The sequence below is a fragment of the Elephantulus edwardii genome, unplaced genomic scaffold (genome assembly GCF_000299155.1).
Source record: "Elephantulus edwardii isolate Elephantulus edwardi_28Jun2011 unplaced genomic scaffold, EleEdw1.0 scaffold00021, whole genome shotgun sequence".
NCBI lineage: Eukaryota > Metazoa > Chordata > Mammalia > Macroscelidea > Macroscelididae > Elephantulus > Elephantulus edwardii.
In genome coordinates this window covers 15345720-15367860 of record NW_006399771.1, presented here as the reverse complement: position 1 = coordinate 15367860, position 22141 = coordinate 15345720, and the positions used below count along the sequence as shown (strand labels likewise).

General features: G+C 36.5%; 1 protein-coding gene across 2 annotated transcripts in view; it reads left to right on the top strand.

The window, feature by feature from the left end:
- The window catches only part of SYT1 (synaptotagmin I), a 601892-nt gene that overhangs the window by 328417 nt on the left and 251334 nt on the right, over positions 1 to 22141 (top strand). The window contains exons 3-5 of one of the 2 annotated variants that reach the window (XM_006882549.1): positions 9602 to 9786; positions 15996 to 16118; positions 20153 to 20320. In XM_006882549.1, coding sequence (XP_006882611.1) covers positions 9602 to 9786; positions 15996 to 16118; positions 20153 to 20320 — 476 coding nt within the window. The remainder of the gene's footprint in view (positions 1 to 9601; positions 9787 to 15995; positions 16119 to 20152; positions 20321 to 22141) is intronic. The other variant, XM_006882550.1, reaches the window with a different exon arrangement.

Genomic DNA, 22141 nt, shown 5'->3' with positions numbered 1-22141 from the left:
TTCATTAAAATAGTAATTTCTTTTAATTATTAACAGTCAAGTTTGTATATGGATAGGAAAAGTCTATTTTTCTTACTATAATTTTTTATTATTTTACATCATTTATTTTCTTAGAAAGACACTGTATATTGCTAACTGGACTGTCCCTTCATGGGCAGAACAAAAGTCTTTTTAACTCCACTTCTTAGCAGTTGCTTAGTATTTGTGAAGATGATTATAATTTTCCGAAAAAGCACAGGAAAATCCTAAAATATGTTTACTATAAGCCTCTCTAAAAGGAAAGATATGTTTCTGAATTAAAATAAAGCCAACAGATGAACAAAAAGCATGTTTCAGTTGGAGTTTGAGAGACCAATAGGATGATAATGTGTGGTTACTGTTCTAAAGTAGCTGTGGTGTCCTCCCTCAACTCCAACACTTCCACATGCCAAAGTCTTACGTGAATGACGATGGCTGCCTGATTTTGAGAATTCTTTCATCACTTAGACACACATACAATGATTATCACTGAGATGATAGTGAATCATGGTGATCTCAAATGTGTCACATCCTTTTTGAGAAGTAGGTCACCAAATTTTACTTTCAACATGCTTTTCGATGGACATGAATTGTCAACCTTTTGTCCAGCAGCCAAATGCATTAAACAGGGACTTCAATTCCAATACAGTCTTCTCCTTGTTGATTTCCATCAAGTTGAGTATGACTCATAGCGACCCTAAGAACAAAAGACTTGAAGCCTTTCCATAACTATCATTCTTTCTCCAAGTTTATAGAGTTTCCAGAGGTTTGTGGTTTAGGAAGTGTATACCACTCTTGCTTCCAAATGTATCTTAAACTGGAAGCTACACCAAACACTGTACACCATGGGCAACTATTATGGCATTTGACACCCCAGTGACCCAGGTTACCCCAGAACAGCAAATTGACAGAAGAGTGCTGTACTACTTAAAAGCATGTTCCTCCAAAATATAATACTAACCACTTTTCAATACAAGGGCCCTCCAGGAGGTCTTGTTGACTCTAAACAAGAGGCTTAAATAAAAAAAATTTTAAAAAAACACCAAACCTTCCACACTGAACATAAATCAAAATAAAAACACCCATCTTACAGAGTCCAGCTGCTTCACCCAATCTCCAAAATGAATATAAGGGCCCTCCATGAGGTCTTGTTAACTCTAAATAAAAGGTTTAAATTAAAAACAACCAAACATCCCACACCCACCCTGAACCAAAAGAATCTTATACTATTTAGTTTGTTGTTGTTGTTGTTCTGTGCCATCAAGTCACCTGCAACTCATAGGGACGCTATGTACAGCAGCTCTGCTCTATCCTGTACCAATCTCAGTGTCTCCAACACACCCACACCCACCACCCCAGTCACTGAATCAATCGACCTCACAGAGGGTCTCCCTCTCCTGTGCTGTCCCTCCAGCCTCCAAAGCATGACGTTCTTCTCCAAGGACTGGTCCTTCCTTACAACATGTCCAAAGTATGTCAGACGAAGCTTCAGAATCTTTGCCTCCAAGGAGCAGCTTGGTTTAACCTTCTCCAAGATGAACCTATTCATTTTCTTAGCAGTCTATGGTATATTCAATATATACTCTCCTCCAACACCACAGCTCAAAGGCATCAATTCTCCTTTATTCTCCCTAGTCATTGTCCAACTCTCTGACGCACAGAATGATTGCAAAGACAATGGCCTATATCAGGCACACCTTAGTCTCCTGAGTGACACCATTGCTCTTCAGTACTTTGGAGAGGTCCCTAACAGCAGACTTTCCCATCACTATATGTCTCTTAATTTCCTGGCTTCTGGTACCAAGAGTGTTGACTGTGGAGCAAGCAAACTAAAGCTGTGAATAATCTCAATCTCTTCACCATCCATCCTGATGCTGTCAATTGGCCCAGTTGTGGGAATCTTTGTCTTCTTGATATTGAACCTCAATCCATATTGAAGTCTTTGACCTTCTGCTGCAAGTGCTCCAGATCCTCCTCAGTTTCAGCAAGCAGGGTTGTGTTGTCTGCATAATGCAGATTGTTGATGAACCTTCCACCAATCCTGATGTCCCATTCCTCCTCATACAGCCCAGCCTCCTGGATAATCTATTCTGCATACAGGTTGAAAAGGTATGGAGATAGGACACATCCTTGGCATACACCCTTCCCAATTTTGAACCATGGCAGTGTTTCCTTGCTCTGTTCTGACAACTGCCTCCTGCTTCAAGTATAGGTTTCACATTAGCACAATCAAGTGTTCCGGGATTCCCATTCTTCTCAGAATCAGCCACAGTTTGTTATGATCCACACAGTCAAAGGCCTTTGCATAATCAATGAAACATAGGTAGACATTTCTCTGGTAGTTCCTGCTTTCAGCCAAAATCCATCTAACAGGGGAGCTCTGGTGGCCTAGTGGCAAGGAGCTGCAACTACAATCCCAGAGGCACACGGTTCAAATCCACCAGATGCTCTGCCGGGGAAGGAGGGACAATCTCCTCCTGTACCAGTCAGGTCTGATTTGACGGTACATTCACACAAAAATAATTAAAAAATTTAAAAAAAAAATCCATCTAACATGGACTGTGATATCCCTAGTACCATGACCCTTTCTAAAGCCAATGTGAAGTTCTGGCAGTTCTCTGTTGATGTGCTGTTCCAGTTGTTTTGGGATAATTTTCAGCAGAATCTTGCTTGCATGTGAAATCAATAATATTGTTCAATAATTTCCACAATCTGTTGGGTCATCTTCCTTTGGAATGGGAACAAATATAGATCTCTTCCAGTTAGTTGGCCAAGTGGTTGTCCTCCAGATTTCTTGACACAACTTGGTGAGCACATCCAGGACAGCATCTGTTAGTTTAAATCTGTCAATTGGGAGATCATCAATACCTGGGGCCTTATTTTTGCCAATTCCTTCAAAGCAGCTTGAACTTCTCCCTTCATCACCATAGGCTCTTGCTCATATGTTGTTTCATGAAATTCTTCTGTGTCTGCCAATTCCTTTCAGTACAGGGACTCTGTATACTCTTTCCATCTTCTTTTACTACTTTGTGGATCATTTAATATTCTGCCCAACGCATCCTTAAGCATAGCAACTCAAGGTTTGAATTTGTTCCTCTGTTCTTTGAGCTTAAGAAATGCTGAGTGAGTTCAGATCTTTTGTATTTCTGATTCCAACTTGTTGCACATTTCATTGTAATGTTTTATTTTGTCTTCCGGCGCTGCCTTTTGAAATCTTCTGTTCAGCTCTTTAATATCTTGAATTCTTCCCTGTGCTTTGGTTTCTTGGCGCTCTAGTGCAATATTCAGAGTCTCTTCTGACATCTGTTTTGGTCTTTTCTTCCTCTTCTGTCTTTGTAATGACCGTTTGCACTCTTCCTGGATGATCCTCTTCCTGAATCCTCCTACAACTCATCTGGTCTTTGTTCATTAGTGATCAAGGCCTCAAACCTGTTCTTGAGATGGTTCTGAAATTCAGGTGGGATAGACTCAAGGTCGTATTTTGGTTCCCGTGGAGTTTATTTAATTTATTAATATAAATCACATTTGGAGACTATAAAATCTGTTTGTAATTCGTTATTTTGCAATACTTAAGAATGATTTTTTTATTCCATTCAAAGATCCAAATATAGTTTGCAAAAAGACTGCTAGTAATTTAATATATCAAATATAATGTATTTGAAATTAAAATTAAGCTAACCAAAAGATGAACTGAAAGTAAATTCAGAAAACTGAAAGACAGCAGCAGTATTTTAAGAAAGAAAAGTTTCCAGTAGTTTTAGTTTCCCATCGTGTTGCACTATTTAAAATGTTTTCCTGTAATCCAATGTTTCTCCTTAACGTCTTTTGATAAACATTCTTGTGCTTTTCACTGTCTGATTTTCTTTTCTGTTCTTGTCATATGATCTTTCTTTTGTCCTATGTGATTTAAGACTTTTATGTTGTTCTCTCAGAGACTATCTCCTAAGTCTGACTGGGAGAAAAATCTACAAGTTTCAAAGTGAAGGAGCCTTGTCAACGTTATCTTGCCAGCAATGAATATATACACCCTTTCAGTCACTTATACCAGAATTTAAACTAGATTAACAGAAGTAGTAGTTGTTGTTGTTAAATGCCGTTGGGTTGAGTATGACTCATAGTGACCCTATGAACAAAAGATCTGAACCCTATTCTATAAGTATTATCATTTCTTTAATGTTCATAGAGTTTCCAAAGACGTGCTGTTTAGGAAGTAGATGCCAATATTGCTTCCAAGCTTGTCTTAATCTGGGAGCTCTAACAAACCCTGTCCACCGTGGGTAACCGGTGTGGGATTTGACACACCAGTGGCACAGCATTCAGTATCACAGCAACCCCATATTATCTTAGTAGAGCAAACTTCCAGAAACTTCCAGCCCATAGAGGAAATGCTGGGTCGTTTTTTTTTTTGTTTGTTTTATTAACAATCCTGTGTAAACTTACGGTCGCCTGGATTTACTTAACAATAAACTGTGAGCTGGAAGCCTCTTATAAGTCAATCAGGACTTGGTGGGTGGACCTTTATAGTTAAAAGTCAACTGGGCCTTGACTAAGTCTCCAGTGTGCAGGCTCATGTGTGAAGCAGTTGGATTTTGGAGGGTGGGTTCTCTTGATTTAGTTGAAAGTTGGGTGCAAACTGATGGGTCATTTTTTGTTTTGTTAACAACTATGTGTAAGCTGATTGGTCGCTTGGATTTTTTTAAACAGAAGTAGATTTTAAATGCCATATTATCATGATGTCATTAGTAGCATAAATCCTAATTTGTCATTGTGTGCCATTGAATCAATCCACTCCTAGTAACCCTGTACGATGAGGTACAACTGACACATAGGGTTTTCTGGCTGTAATTTTTACAGGCACTTGTGAAATATTCACTAGACATCTCACTTCTGACATCCATCTCAGTATTTTCTTCCTTCTCTGTCTTTGTAATGACCTTTTGCATTCTTCTTGGATGATATTCGTGATATCTTCCCATAACTCGTCTAGTTTCTTTCATTAGTGTTCAAGGCCTCAAACCAGTTCCTGAGATGGTTTTGAAATTCAATTGGAATAGACTCAAGGTCAAATTTTGGCACCTGTGGATTTGATTTAACCTTCTTTATCTTTAGTCTGAACTTGCATATGAGGTGTTGATGGTCTGTTCCACAGTCAGCGTTGGGCCTAGTTTTCACAGCTGATACTGAGCTTCTCCAGTGATTCTTTGCACAGATGTAATCATTCTGATTCCTGTGTATACCATCAGGTGAAATCCATGTGTATAGTATGTGTTTATGTTTCTTGTAAAAGGTATTTGCAATGAATATATCCTTTATTTTACAGAATTCTATCATTCTGTCTCCAGCCTCATTTCTGTCACCAAGTCAATGTTTTCTGACTACTGATCCTTCTTCCCTGTTTCCAGCTTTTGAATTCCAGTCACTCATTATTATTAATGGATCTTTAGTGTATGTCCAAATGATTTCTGACCACAAATGTTGATAGAAATCGTATATTTCCTTCTCTTTCACTCTTGCTCCGGTTGTTGGTACATATACTTGAATGATAATGATATTCACTGGACTTTCTTATATGCCATGGCACTAGAGACATTATAGCCAATGTCAGAAGGATCTTGATTGAAAACAAAGAGTACCAGAGGAAACTCTGTGAGGAAAAGCAAGGAGTGCTAAAGGAAACCAGTCTGTGTTTCATTGACTATGGAAAGACATTTGACTTTGTAATTGTGCAAATTGTGCAAAGACATTTTGACAATAAATTGTGGCTAACCATGAGAGCAATGGGGATCCCAGAACACTTGATTGTGCTTACGTGACACCTATACTTGGACCAGGAAGCAGTCATCAGAACAGAGGAAGGAGACACTGGATGGTTCAAAATTAAGAAAGAGGATGCATCTGGAATGCATCCTGTCTCCATATCTTTTCAATCTGTGTGTGAATCAGATGATTCAGGAGGCTGAACTTTATGAAGAGTAATATGGCATCAGAACTGGAGAAAGACTCATCAACAACCTGCATTATGCAGAGGATACAACCTTGTTTGCTGAAACTGAGGAGCACCTGAAATATTTGCTGCAGAAGGTCAAGGACAGTAGTCTTCAATGGATTGAAGCTTAACATCAAGAAGACAAGGATCCTCACCACTGGGCAAATTGGCAACACCATGATGGATGGAGAAGAGATGGATGTTAACAATTTCAGCCTGTTTGGCTCCACAATCAACACTCTTGACACCAGCAATCAGGAAATCAAAAGATGAATTGGCTTGGGAAAGTCTGGCGTCAGGTCTCTTCCAAAGCACTAAAGAATAATGTCAGTCTAGAGACTAAGGTGAACCTGATCCAGGCCATGGTCTTCGCAATTACTTGCTGTGCATCAGAGAGCTGGACAATGACTAAGGATAACAGAAAAACTGATACCTTTGAATTGTGGTGCTGGAGAAGAATATTGAACATACAGTTGACTACCAGGAAAACAAATAGGTCTGTCTTGGAAAGGGTGAAACCAAGTTTCTCCTTGGAGGCAAGGATTTTGAAGCACCATCTCACATTCTATTTGTACATGGCCAGGAGAGACTGGTCCTTGGAGAAAGACATCATTCTTGGAAGGGTGGAGAGGAAGTCTCTGGATTAAATGGGTTGACATGGTAAGTGGGGCAATGGGATTAGGTTTATTGTAGTCAGTGAGTCTGGCTCAGGATAGGGCAGACTTCAGAGCTAGTGTTAGGGTCCTATGAGTTGTTGGTGACTCAATGGCACACAGCAACAAGTACAAACTGGGAGCCATCCTGGTGACAAAGTGGTTAGCTTCTAATTAGTGATTCAAATCTCCTAGTATCTCCTCTGGAGACAGATGTGGCAGTCTGCTTCAGTAAAAATATACAGCCTTGGAAACGCTATGGGACAATTCTGCTCTATACAAATGAGTCACTGTGAGTTGGAGTTGACTTGATGGCTATGAATTAACCTTTAAAAAAGCATTTCACCCTGTCTTTTTTCTTTCTGTTATAAGGCATTGTGGGGTACAGCTACCACCTATCAGACCTCTAACCTTCCAGTAAGCAATAAAACACTTTAACAACTGCACCACCAGGACTTTACTTGAATGTTTGCTTTTAAAATAGTTGCTTCATTAGATCAGAGGACTATAAGAAACCAAGCTTTTGGATGTTAACTTTCTTGCATACATTTCTCGGACCGAAAACACAATTTTCTAAGTTATAATTTCTTAAGAATTTAGATCAACAGTTAGCCTCTAATTATAGTATAGAATGATATGCATAGTAAGTAATCTACCTTATGAAGCCAAATGCTGGAGGAGAGCAGAGAGAGTGGATTTTCTCAATTTTAAGGAGAGGGTTTTTTGGGTTTTGTTATTTTTTTATATATATATAACTGGTTTGCTTACAATCATTCACATACATTGTATTTTATATAATTAATTACTATTGATCTAGCCTAGTATCACCCCTTCTTATCAAGTCCTATGGAATCGCTCCTGTCCCTTCACCCATCCAGCCCATGCATTAATCTCTGCTATCCTAGTGATTTTCCCCCTCTTCCCTTCTGCTTCTCCTTCTCTCTTCCCCTTTCATCCTTGCTCAGTTATCCTATTTTTAAAACAGCCGTCTCATGGGCTGTGTGTCCTTATGTGGCGGAGTTGTTTCTCTCAGCACAATAATCAAGCAGAGGTTAATTTTTAAGTATCTTCACTTATCAACGTCCTTCTGAGTTGATGCTCCATAACCATTGATTCTAGTGATGGTTCTAATCATGTTTGTGTGGCTAGAAGAAAATAAGTGCTGCTTCTTACTTCAGTGCCCATTTCTTTTTAACAGGCAAATCTAATTACTTCTTCTGATTAATCTCAATAGCTGTGATTTGTTTCATGAATAATTCCTTCCCAGTTAAAGTGGAGTCCTAATGTTTTCATGATGAGACCTTGGGGTTTTTTAGCACAAAATATAAGAGAGGGAAAATAAAAGACAATTCTTTTTGGTGGATGGACAGTTTTAATTGAAAGATCAAATATTTGAGTATATTAATTTTTACTGACTTTATTTTTGTTAACTAGTATTACAAGGCTGAAGCCTTCCTTGTCAAACAAAAGTCATCTCTTGTCTCAATTCCTTTAGCATTTTGGCTGAACTACAAACAGTGCATTTACCTCTATATTTTGACAGAGTGTGAGGATTATCTAACAATATCACTAATATAACACACAAGCAAACTCCTGCTGAAAATTAAAAAAAAAAAATTACTAGAACAATACATTGACAGAGAACTACCAGACATACAAGCTGGCACTAGAGAAATTGTAGCACATAGGAAATTACAATCACACATCTTTGAAGTACCAAGTACTTCCAAACATTACTACTTTTATGATTTTACTTTTGTTTTTTAGGCTATTTGATTAATGTCTGCTTCTCTACACTGACCAGAGCACATTAATAAAATACCTTGTATTTGATAAGTATGTATTAGTGGCTAGAATGTGTTAAGCATATGTTATTGTTATTGTTATTGTTATTGTTATTGTTATTGTTATTGTTATTGTTATTGTTGTTGGTGTTGTGTACCATAGTGTTGGAACTGACCCATAGCTGACCCTTCGGCAGGTCTTCAGAGGCAGTTAATCGCACAGGAGGAGATTGAACATCCTTCTCCCGTAGAGCCTCAAAATGTGTACTTTAAGGATGGCAGCACAGCTTCTTGACATGACAAATGTTCTTCTTGTCAAGTGCCGTCCAGCTGAATACAATTCATAGTGACCCTATAAACAACAGATCCCTGCCTATGTCATCATTATCTCCAACGCACTTGAGCACATTGTCACAAACATTCTATCAGTCCTTCTTGTTGAGGGCCTCCTTCTCTTTCACTGACCGTCCACCTTTCCACGCATGATGTCCCTTTCCAAGGAATAGCCTCTTTTAAAAATATGCCCAAAGTATGTGAGATTGAGCTTCCCCTTCCTTGTGCCTGAGGAGCACTGTGTTTGTACTTTCTCCAACACAATCTGTTTGTTCTTTTGACAGCCCATAGGACATTAAGCACTCTTCTCCATCACCACAGCTCAAAGGCTCAATTCAATTCTTCTTCTGTCCTCTTTATTCATTGTCCAGCTTTCAAATGCATAGCAGGTGATAGGGAAGAGTATGGTTTGAATCAGGTATGGAAATGAGGCACCTGCAAATTTAAATCTACTTTCTAGATGGGAGAAAAAACTGAGATGTAAAGAGATTAGGTGATTTGCCCAACGGCACACAACTAGTAAATGATGAATTCAAGACTCAAGATCATATTCAAGAACTGTGCTCTGAATCATAGAAAACTAACTCAGAATTAAAGGAAGAAATAGAAAGGAAGTGACATTTGAGATACATGGCAGAAAAAAAGAGAAAAGAATAGAAACAACCACCTAGTCAGAAAATTATGTGGCTTAAGTAATGCTGACCAGTATGCCTGAAGTCTAATGAGTGTTCACTAAATATGAATAAATATCATCACTGCCAATGAGATTAAAATGTTCTCTGTATGTAAGTACGATTAATACTCGATATTATTTTTTTTCTTTTCAGTGCCACCGTGGGCCTTAATTGCGATAGCCATAGTTGCAGTGCTTTTAGTCCTGACCTGCTGCTTTTGTATCTGTAAGAAATGTTTGTTCAAAAAGAAAAACAAGAAGAAGGGAAAGGAAAAGGGAGGAAAGAATGCCATTAACATGAAAGATGTAAAAGACTTAGGGAAGACTATGAAAGATCAGGTAATGTGGTCATTTGAATTTCTTCTACAATTATTTTGTTTAAAATGAATACATAATTTTATTATTTTATCCCAGATACCTGTAGAAACAATTCCTGGATACATGTCATTGTCATATGGATGTGTTGCAATACTTTTAGTCTTTATTTACACTCCTTAAATATAATGGTAGAGTAAGTTAGCACTTTACAGTTTCCTGACCATCTTGATCAAAAGGGGGAATCTTGATGTAGCCAGCATATTAGAATGATTATTTTTATTATGTCTGGTTAGCCAGTATTAATTAGTTTAGAGATTGAGAAGAATGAGATCTTGGGCAAGAGATATTTCATATTGTTTTACTATTCACAGTCACTTTTAAATTAAGTTTATAACTGTTCACCATACTTGATGAAAGCTACCTTTATCACATGTCCAACTCCATTAATGAGCTCTCAGGAATAAAGAGTTATACAAGAGACAGGAGAGAAAAATATGAGTTGGTCCTAGAGTCAGGAAAATTTAAGGCAAAGTTCCTACTTCCACACTAAGGGACAATTAATTTCAGAACACTGGCTACAGAATCTGTCTGACTGGGCTAGCTTCCAAAGTTTAAAGACGCTATTTGGTTGTCCTTTATGATGCTGTGAATTTTTACTAAATCAACTGGATGATTTGATTCAGGATAATGTTTATTATAATGATAGTGGTTAAATGCCTCTTCATTTAGTTTTAGAATCTTATTCATGCTGCTTATTTCTAAGAAACATTTAATTTATATGAAATAAAATATAAACATTTTCAATTATCAAAGTTCCCATCAAATAACTAAAAAATTGTGTCTTCCCAAATACCAACACAGAGGCAGCTTTTAATTCCTCTTTTAGTACTAATTACTATTATTGAATTCTTAAATATGTGAATCTGCCACTTAATTTTATGAACAATTTAATCATGTGTTGCAACAAGCATGTTTGGTCATTTGCATAGTTTCACAGTTAACTACACATTCAGAGCATTAATCCCTCTTTTCAACTTTAATTTTAAATCCTTTTCTCAAAGATATTGTAGGATCTATTGACAATTTCACAAGACTCATTTTTTTCACTCCTTGCCCTTTTGTTTTGTTTCAAAGCTATGGAATGGATGTAATGCCTCTAATCGCCCACAAGAGAGTTTTATCCTGAGCTCAGGGGAACAAGGGTTAAATTTTTCTGACTGTTCTTAATACAGTCTTAGGAGTCCACACACAAACATTCAGTACAGATGCCTCATAAGGAATTTTTCTTCAATTAATTTAAGTAGCAACTGAAATTTTAAATCATGCCTTGCTTTATTCTAGCATTTTTTTCCATAGCTAGCAAGACTTCTTTAAGCAATTTATGGGAGATTAAATACAAAAATAATTTCCTTCATAAATGGAATAATAAATGTTAATTTCAGCAGCATCTGTGAGAACAATAATCTGGAAATACAATACTATCATTTTCATGACCACAATGAAATTCCAATGTGCTTTGTGTCAAGGAATAAAAATTAAAAATCTAAATAATGTTGGATGATAAGTACCGTATTTTTTTCCCTTAGGATATATGTAAATATTTCTATTTTTATCTGTGCAATATGTTCTGTATGATGTAATAGTGCAATTTACAGCATAGCAGTGGTGTTTACTACCCCTGTTATGACCTGGATAAATGACCAATACTGAAAGAGTAATTACTATGTTAGTGGTGGTAAATTTTTCACTGCTCATCATTCTGTTAGGTGAGGATGGTTAGGGATGCAGGGAGAGCAGAAACAAAAACACACCTAACAAAGATATTGATGAGTTTATAACAATTGACTGGTATATAAAACATTTATGATTTCAACCACTCGAAAAGCTACTCATAATAATTTTAAATAGATCACTGGACCTACATAAAACTTTAGTTAAATCTTATAAATTATAAGCAAGTAAATGTACATAATGGGATAAAATTTGGGCATATTTAAATTTAAATAGGCCCCATTAATCAATTGCACAGCAATTGATGCTACTTTTCATAGCAAAAATTATTTCCATAATTTTATGAAGAAGGATTAAGAATCAAAATAGAATGTGAGATTTTAAAGCTTTGTATCAGATGATCATCCAAATTCAAATTAGCAAAACACAATGGAGAACTTTTCTTATACAATTATCTTTTTTAAAACACTTTAAGTAAAATATTAATGTGAGTGTGGGAAAAAATATAGATATTATATGCCTCTCATTTATAAAAGCGAAGAGGTGAAAGATGTAAAATAAGCTCTTGGGTAATCCAATAAATTAGTATCACTAGCTTGTAAGAACTCACAGTAATTCAAATTTTGGTGCCACAGCCATATGTCTATATGTTAAGATTTTATAACAAAGGAAGAATTTTCAAGCATGCCGTGATGTCAACTAACAGTAACTACAGATAGTGTATTTCTTTAACTAATGAAATAAGATGTATATTTACATAAATTATTATGCCTTAAAACTTGAGACTATTAAAAATGCAAGGGGAGAAAAATATCAGCGTATGAGGTCATAGCACTGTAAAGGTCATTTCTCCATGGTTTTCACTGATGTCTGTGGATACTTTAATTTTTATTTCTTCCTTCTATGTCCTCCTTATCTGTGTTGTGTCTCATGACTGTGCTGGAACTGTCTCTTGCGGTAGGTTTCTCTGATCCTTAGACCTTCCTAGTCAACGCTCGGATCCGTTTTAGTGGCCTGGCAGCGGGGGCTCCAGAGCTGAGGGTGGACCATTCTGACACACATCAAGAGGCTGAACTAAATTGATTTTTCAATGCTACCGCATTCTCATTGTAAACATCACCAGCAGACGTTAAATTGAGGAGTACTAGAAAGCTCAAGCTCTAAATTGATGAGCACAATCCTCGTGTTCCCGTCTTTTGCGTGCTTTATAAAATCCATCTCTGAGCAGCATAGCTTAATGTGCGCAAATGCTCATTCTGACGCCTTAAAATAAAGCATGATTTGGGTGTCAAAGCAGGCATGTGCACAAAAAAATCTTTTACATTTGAAATTAGATCTAATAATGGTCAGGACTCAGCTGTTTCTACTACAATTCATCAAACTCTCAGAACTTCTGGACTCACAAACTCCTTCCATGTTCTGTTCCACAGACAGAAAAATGTTGCTCTCAAGATATTATAATAGCTACTGATTTAATGGGTCCGAGTTTAATGTGATGCTGCAGAAAATGTCTTGCTTAAACTCAGCCTTTGGGAAAAGAGTAGGCTGAAATACCTCAGTGATGAACAATGGCAGAGAGACATTACCAAAAATACAGCCCTATTTCATGCAGAATAATTGTAGAGAAGGCCCTGCACCTTTTATTAGGGCAAAAACCACCTAGGGAGAAGGAGATTTAATATCTTGGCTATTTCCAATTCCACTGGACTGAAGCATAATATATAAATTATCAGCTCTGAAAGAGACTTTTAAAAAAAAAGAATTTTATTCAGGAAATTTTCTATATTTTTAGGCTAGTCTTATGTACAAAGTTTTTTTTTTCAGATGGAAATGTGCTTTAAATAGTTTTCTATTATTAAGAAAACTTAAATCTTACTAGGAGAAAATTTACGTACACTGCAATTTTCTAAGCTCATGATAGTATCCAAGACTTAAACACAGTTAAAGAACCCAAGGGGCAAAGTGGTTAAGTGTTCAACTGTCAAAATGTTCCAACCCCCCCACGCTGCTCAGCAGAAAGACATGGCAGTCGGCTTGCATAAAAGATTCTCAGTAAACTCACTGTCATCAAGTCACAACCAGCTCATAGCTGGCCCTCCATTTGATTTCTGAGGCTATAAATCACGTGGGAGAAGACTGCCCATCTTTCTCCCTCTTAACCACTTGGTAGATTCAAATGGTCAGAGAGATACCACCGTTGTGTTAGTGGCATAACTCTCAGTGTGGCCTTGCTATTAAATAAAGCTACATTAAGCTTTCTCTTGTTCCCTCTGATTTCTTCTGTAAGTCCACTAACCTAACAGGCCTAAGCTACCAAAGCTCAGGCTTTGCAATGCTCTGTGGCACATGGAGGGTCACTGTGAAACAGAATCAACTTGATAGCAATGAGTTTGAGGTTTGAGGTAAGGGTTTGAAAGTGACTCCACTGCCTGAAGTTCTCTAAACTCAGGAAGTCCTTTTCTTGTCACTTCAGTAGCTCACGTTCCCTCTAGCGACCCCCCCCCATCATGTAAAAAAGATTAATGTAAAAGATTATTAAAATTCTATTGTTCCCTGCCTCTATCAGTAATTCAACACTTTAATATCCACTGACACATCCAAGTATATGTTAAACTTTTCAAATTAAATGATGTGTGGATAACCAAATTGGAAAGAGTTTCTACACAAATCTAATAATGCCAAATTTTCAATTTTCCAAGCACCCTGTGCTCTCCTGAGGAATTTTATGAAGCCTAAAATGGAGTGTACCTCTGACCACAGCTCAGTTCTCATTCTATATGATCATCTCATGTGCTTGTGTCTGGGACACAAACAAATCTCAGAGTCTTTGGATCAAAGTGGCATTAGTAGGGGGGAGCCAAATTCGAAAATCATAAAATGATAGGAACTAAAAGTGTCATTTTGCAAGGCCATTAGGAAGTGAGTGAGTGAAGAGAAAAGCTTTGTCCTGTGGAAAAGGGACAGCAGGAAGAAAAGATCAATTACGTGTAGTATAGGTGTTGGGGTGAGGGCGTATAAGAAAAGCTGGTATCTGATATTGACACCATTATGCTCATACTTGCATTTGAATTTTATTAGAGTCTTTAGATTCAACTTGAGAGCTGACAGCAATTAATATGTCCTTCCCTTTTTCAGAGACATAAATCTACTTATACCTCTTTGTATAAAGAAAAAAAAAATGAGAATGATATAATCAAATGCTAGGAGATAAGATTTGCCATGTATCTAACAATTACAGAAGGACTAAGATCACAAAAATATGAGGGGTTTTTTACAAAACAATAAGAAAAAGATAAAATACACAATAGAAGAATGAGCAAAAGATGAATAGGAAGTTCCAAGAAGAAAAATAACCAAAAATCTTTACATTCTAAAGCTCATTTATGATTGTGCAAGTAGAACTTTCATCATTTTAATTTTTGCAAATTAGTATTTATTTATTCCTAACATTTTCTGTCTCAAGCAATACATATGCATATTTCTAAAAAAAAAAAAACCAAACCAAAGCTCTTAAGATTTATAACCTTTCATTTTTAGCAAGAATTGTGCATTTGTAAGAAAATGCATTCAATATATTTTGTTGGGGTATTTTTAATCAAGAGGATTTAGATGTATTCACTGACATAATGAGCTTTCTAGTGCACACTTAAGTTTTTAGTCTTAAAGAATGTTCAATTGGTCAGAATATTCCAAGAAAGGAGAATACTACCACAATATTTGCTCTTGGGAGCAAAAGGAGTTTTCATACCAATATGAACATTTGTAAACAACTCTTCTGATATTTTGATACCAAACAGACCTTACATCAATTTAATTCAGCCTAGCTTTTTTTTGGTGAAGCTGTTATGAAAATGAAATGGTAAACTCAAACCGGAAGTGAGTTGAACTTTTATCTAAATATGCATTTGCTGGTGGCATGTTTTTACTCTTTTTCCATAACCATTACAAATATGTCTGTGAGCTTAGGAAACAAAAATTTTCTGACAATTAGTCAGGTCTTTTCATATCAAATAAGGAAACAAAAAGTCATGCATCCATATAAATGACTCCACTGCATGTAAAAATAGCATTTTATTTGATGCTTAGCATCTCTTGAAACTAAATGAATGTGAAACCTGGCCTGGTTAATAGCATGTTTATCACAGTTTACTCTGAAAAAGAAAAGAAAAAAACCCACCAGTTTCATCACAACCAAATTGAAGGCCAAGTTGAGGTTTTCTTTGCAGTAAGGTTACAGTTTTGGCTTGCAATATTCAGAGGGGCTTCTTCCATTGCTTCCATGGCTGGCTGACTAGGGGCAAAATTCCTTGCACAAATGGAATTTAAAAAAAATATGTAAGCAGCAAATGTGAATGTGTGTCAGACAAACTGAGATTTCTGGCATCTTAGTGCTTGCTTTGAACAGCTTGGGGGTATAATAACTATGGTTCCTGCTTAATTTTGGTTTTGAGGGAAATTCTCTTGAATTCACACATGCTCCGTGTTTTCTACTCATACAGGCTCTTAAGGATGATGATGCTGAGACCGGTTTGACTGATGGGGAAGAAAAAGAGGAACCCAAAGAAGAGGAGAAGCTAGGGAAACTCCAGTATTCACTGGATTATGATTTCCAGAATAACCAGGTCAGAGCGGGGGGGGGAATGTCTTCTAATTCCATTACATTTTCTGAAATTAGCAAGGAGAAATTGAAGCAAGATACTTCTTAAAACATTTCGTTTGCTGTGAGGGGGAAAATGCAATTATCAAAGCTATTGATGAAATAATTTCTAAGTACAGGCAGTCCCCTACTTGCTAATTTAACTTCTGGTAATTAGAATTCACAGTGTTCAGCCGATTACATCTACTTATGGCATTTACAGCAGGCAGGCGGAATACAAATGAACTCGAAGCCTGCTTCTGAGTGCTCCCAGCCAGAGCCTCGCCTCCACAGGAACCCTCCATCCCAACTTGGCACAGTCTTCCTAGACTTCACGGATTTAAATCCATGCAGCGTTAGGCGTCTTTAAATTGATCCCCATCCAAAGCAAAGTTTTAAAAAGATATCAAATTGATCCACAATCCCGTGCTTTAATAATTGACTATGCTCTGTGAATTTTTGAGGCAAGAATGCTGTAGTATATGAATGACATCATGATACAAAATGAAGGGCCTAAAGCTAATAAGGAAGAGAATCTAATAAGGTCGAGAGACTAGAAAAGCAGAAACACCAGCAACTTGATTTCCAGTGCCTGCACCTGATGCCCAAAAAGTGACAGGAGACTTAGGAGGTAATAAAACAAACATTCCTGCTTCAATTTCTCAAAAAGTCTCCTAGTGTCACCTAGATAAATGAGCGAATCAGCTCCCATTTTACCAATGGCTGTTATCAAGGGAGCTCCAAGAGGACTGTTAGAAAATGTTCCTGCGTAAAAAGGCCTTCTAGAATCTAGGACCATGAAGGATATAATCCTCTCTCTTCTTACTTGCTAAACAAATGGAAAAAAAGTAAGAGTTTATGAGGTCAGCTAAGTTAAAGATGAGAGCCTTAAGAATCGTGAGGACATATGGATAGATTTTAAAAGGGAGTTTTGAATTTCCACTTTTATTTACTTCATTCACATTTTTGGACAAAGAAGAACTGTTCAGGACCAAATAAAGTTAGTTAATACTAGTTCAATCTTTGTTAATGAGCAATGGATCACACATCATTGCTCAGCGTTGACCACCAAAATCTAAGTCAGTAACATTGCAAGAGCTCTAAGCAGCTGAAATCTAAGATTTATTTAGGGTTGGAAATTCAAATAAGGTCTTCACTGTCAAAAATTTTCAGAAGATTCGTCACAGAGGATACATAGATATGCTTGCTACATAAAAAGAATTAATTTGTAGGTATAGATTTATAGATATGGAATTATAGATCTCATATTAATTAGATAATTTAAGGAAAGATATTGTTTGAATCCCTCAGAGGCTCTAGGAGAGAAAGAGGGACAGTTTCTGCTTCTTTGATTTACAGCCCCAGAAATCCAACAGGGTCAGCAAAAATTTAGTTTTGACTTAATGGTAATAAGTGAGTGAATGAGAGAAACCCAGTATCAATTTCTATATCTTAATGTATAACAGTTTTCCAGATAATTCAACCTGCCTGTGGAAATACATGCAGATTTTTTCTTAGCTTATTCTGAATTTTCATTTTTTCCCCAGTAGAAACTCAGTAATGTCTCAATCTGGTTAGTGATAATTTTGAAACTTCTAAATTGGCATTGATTACCATAAGGAGTATTTTGTAATATTTTGAGAAAATAAATAATAACATTGAATTTCTTTTTTTCCTTCCATCTATTGAGGGCAAATTTCCTGCTCACATTCCAGCAAGTATCAATTTTAATGAGGTCTTTTACTCTGAGGATCTGGAGGCATGAAATTGCTGGCTTACCTGCTCTCACAAAAGTAATTATTAGGAAGATGATTGTAAAGGGGGGAAAACTGCCACAGTTATAAAATGAACAAAATATAATATAAACGAAAGGCTGTCTAAAATACATGAATGATGCAAATATTAACAAAAATTATGCATTGATTTTTTTTTAATGTTTGCAACTAATTTTATGATTCCTTTGAGGGTGGGAAAACTCTCAGAAACTTCATAGGTAAAACTATAATCAAATGTACATGTTTGCTTAGCAAAACTGGGCAGGTACTTTCAAATACTCTAATTAAGCCACTATCATGATGGAAAGAAATGTAATCTACTCCTTAAATTAATTCGCCTTCTAACAACAATGGGCAACAATTAACTCATTGCTGTCAAGTCAAAACTCATAACTTCCATTGGATTTCCAAAGCTGTAAATCTCTAGGGTGTAGCTTGCCCATCATTCTCTCACAAAGCCTCAGGTGAATTTAAATTACCAGGGAGTTCTATTAGCAATGCAATTCCCTAAGGACTATGCCACCAGAGATCCCTTTCTAACAAGGACCAAATATCTTTAAAATGAACTAGGTGTACAGAGTTTAAGCTATATGAAGTGCTTTCTCTGACAAAAAGCAAGTATGTTATAAAAGCATTACTTGGAAATAGAATCTTGTTTGCTCACATTGATAGTCTAAAGAATCTGTATGTCAGTATGCCTAATCAAGGAGTTCTGGCAAGAAATTGCACTCCATCCTAAAGGCAGGCAGTTCAAATCCATCTGTCTCTCTGTAGGAGAAAGATGAGCAATCTCCTTCTATTAAGAGATTTACAGTTTCTGAGAATCTGCTGGAGAGTCAGCTATGAGAGGGTTTCAACTTGCCAGCACAAATTAACAACAATTAAGAGACAATATTTAACTAATTCTGCTTGTATCTATCTGTCTGACACCTATTTATTCTTTAACTTTCTATATTTTGCTATCTACAATGCAGTACTCCTAAAGATAGAGGCTGTAATATGATGACACACACACACACAAATCAAAGCATAAGACAAAGACAACATAATCATTCAGATGAGTAAGTAGTTGGTCTCCTTGAGCTAATGAGCCTAAATGCACTTAAGACCATGCCGAACCAGTTTTACAGAAAATAAGTGTGATAACTTTAAGGGGACAAATTGCTTTGACACTTTGACACTTTACTGGATTAAAAAAAGATATAGTCTCAAATTTCCAGCCTCTGATGTGAAAAGCTATAGTGTGACTGCATTTATTCAATAGTATATGCCTTGAATAGAAATTAAAAAGTCTGCCTCTTTTTTCCCAAATGTATGCAAACAGCCCTGTTAACACAAAATCTCTGATGGCAAAGCATCTGGAATAATCTACTAAGTCTTTCTTTTTTTTCTTTGCAAAAAACATTAACACCCAAGCATAGATAGTCATTCATCTTAAGTCTTAGGAATGTATTACCAAGAAAAGAGACTTGCAGAAATGCACAGGTATCTTGTATATGTCAGGGGAGAGCGTAAGGCAGAAAGTTAGTTATTTAACACTAAAAACTATGTCTATAATTTCACCATTGTTTAAACTGGAATTGCATGCATTTTATTTCTTTGACTTCATGCCCTATATTTAAACAGAAAAGGTAAATAGGTGTACATAATGATACTAGAAGTTTAAAAAAATTAACCAGCCAATAAGTCAAAGTCAAATACGAAAGAAGCTTAAAGATCTTATTTTCTATATCAAAATGCTACCCAATTTCTATAAATTTTTTTAAATGCTACCCAATTTCTAAGAAATTTCTATTTAGCCTGCCTGTGGCTTTGTTGTAGACTGAACATTTCCTGCTTTATAATTACAGACTTGTGATTGTTTAACAATTTATTTCCACTTACAAATCACGCCCGGGAAAGAAAAATAATGCACGAGAGCTTTTAGCAACTAGAAAGTTATTTGATTGCCACCCTTTTGCAGATATGAATTCCAAATTTAACTGTAATCAGCAACCTTTTAAAAGCTTCTTTTGTACTTAAAACCAGGCTTCCTAAAGCCTGCATCTGTCATAATTGGGTTTTTGGAGCTTGCTTCATTTGCTGTCTGTATTCAGACTCATGGGAGAATAAAAGTTTAAAAAAGCAGGAAGAGGGGGAAATCACAATATGCAGCATTGTGGAGGCAAAGTGAGGGGAAGAAAATCAATCTTTTCCAAAATGTCCACCAGTGTCTGTGTTGGTTATTTTCTGCTGTTCATTACAGCTGCTGGTAGGCATCATCCAAGCTGCAGAACTGCCCGCCTTAGACATGGGAGGCACATCCGATCCCTACGTGAAAGTCTTCCTGCTGCCCGACAAAAAGAAGAAATTCGAGACAAAAGTCCACCGAAAGACCCTTAATCCAGTCTTCAATGAGCAATTTACTTTCAAGGTATTCTTTACCTTTATTTATAACTTTTCCTCTGTTGATATTACATTGTTTGTTGTTTTGGTTATTAAAAAAAAAAGACACATCTCATCCCCACACATGTGTGGATTTGCACATAAGCACTTCACAAATAATTCTATTCAAGATATTTAGAATATTTATCCTCAAACCAGTGACGAGTCTGTATTGCATTTAAATTTGGTCAAAATAGGATTCACTTTGGTAATTTCAGCGTGAAATGTTGCCTGTCCTGTAACTAGAATGTCATATTTGCCTCTAGAAAGTAGAGTCAGTTTCAAGAGTTGGATTTAGAAAAGGCTGTTAAATAAGAGATTTGATGTTGATATCAGTTAGATCATGGCCAAAAGCAAAGAATACCAGAAAGATGTTTATTTGTGTTTCATTGGCTATACAAATACACTTGACTATGTGAATCATAGTACATTATGAATAAAGTTGAGGGAAATAAGAATTCCAGAACAACTTCATTATACTCACACAAAATCAGCTCATGAACAAAGTAACAATCTTTCCAAAAGAACAAGAAGCAACTGCATGGTTTAAAATCCATAAAGGTGTGGTTGAATCCTTTCATCATACATAGTTGGCAGGAAGTTTCACTACTAACCCAAAACCCATGTAATTTGGATCCAACTGTGGCTCTCCAAGAGTAAAAGCAATCCTCTCACCCTTAGAAACATAATGAAGGGTCAGCTGTGAGTCAGTTCTGACTTACGGCAATAAATCAGTAGGTGAGTCATTCAATATGTATGCTGATCAAGTAACTCCATAAACTGAACTATATGGAGAAGAATGTGGCATTAGGATTGGAGGAAGACCCATCAGCTACCAGCAGTATGCAAATGGCACAACCTTGCTTGGTGAATACAGAAGATTTGAAGGTTTACTGAAGATAAACACTATATGCTTCAGTAAAGATTAAACCTTGACATAAAGAAAACAAAAACTCTCGCAACTAAACCAGTACCAGCATCGTGATAAATGTAGAACGATTGATGTTGTCATTGATTTCATTTTACTTAGATCCACGATCAACATCTATTTAAGCAGCAGTTAAACATGCAAAGATTTATAACATTGGACAAATTTGCTGTCAAAAGATCTCTTTAAAGAACACAGATTGTAAATATTAAAGACTAAAACACGCTTGATCCAAGTCATGTATTTTTAATTGTTTCACATGCTTATGAAAGTTGGCCAATGAATAAGGAAGGCCAAAGAAGAATTGATGCCTTTGAATTGTGAAAACCCTATGTACAACAAAGCACATGTAGATAAAAGAAAGGGCAAATGAGGTTGAGTTTTCAAGTACAGAAATACAAAGGAAGAGGAACAGTCGTAAGCAGACACTAGTGATTGGGAAATGGAATGTGAGAAACATTAATGTAGGAAAATTAGATATTGTTAAGGAAGATATGGAATGCATAAATATTGACATACTAGGCATCAGTGAGATGAGATGGACTGGCATGGGGCATTTTGAGTCAGGCGATCATATTATATATTACTCTGGAGATGAAAAGGTGAGGGAAAATGGAGTTGCTTTCATAGTTAAAAAAAGTCATTGCTAGATCCATCTTGAAGTACAATATTATCAGTGACAGGATAATATCCATACGCATACAAGGAAGTCCAGTGAATACCACTATCATTCAGATATATGCACCAACAACCAGAGTCAAGGAAGAGGAGATAGAAGATTTTTACCAACTTTTACAATTGGAGATTGATCGAACATGCAATCAAGATGCATTGATAATAATGGGTGACTGGAATGCAAAAGTCGGGAACAGAGAAGAAGAT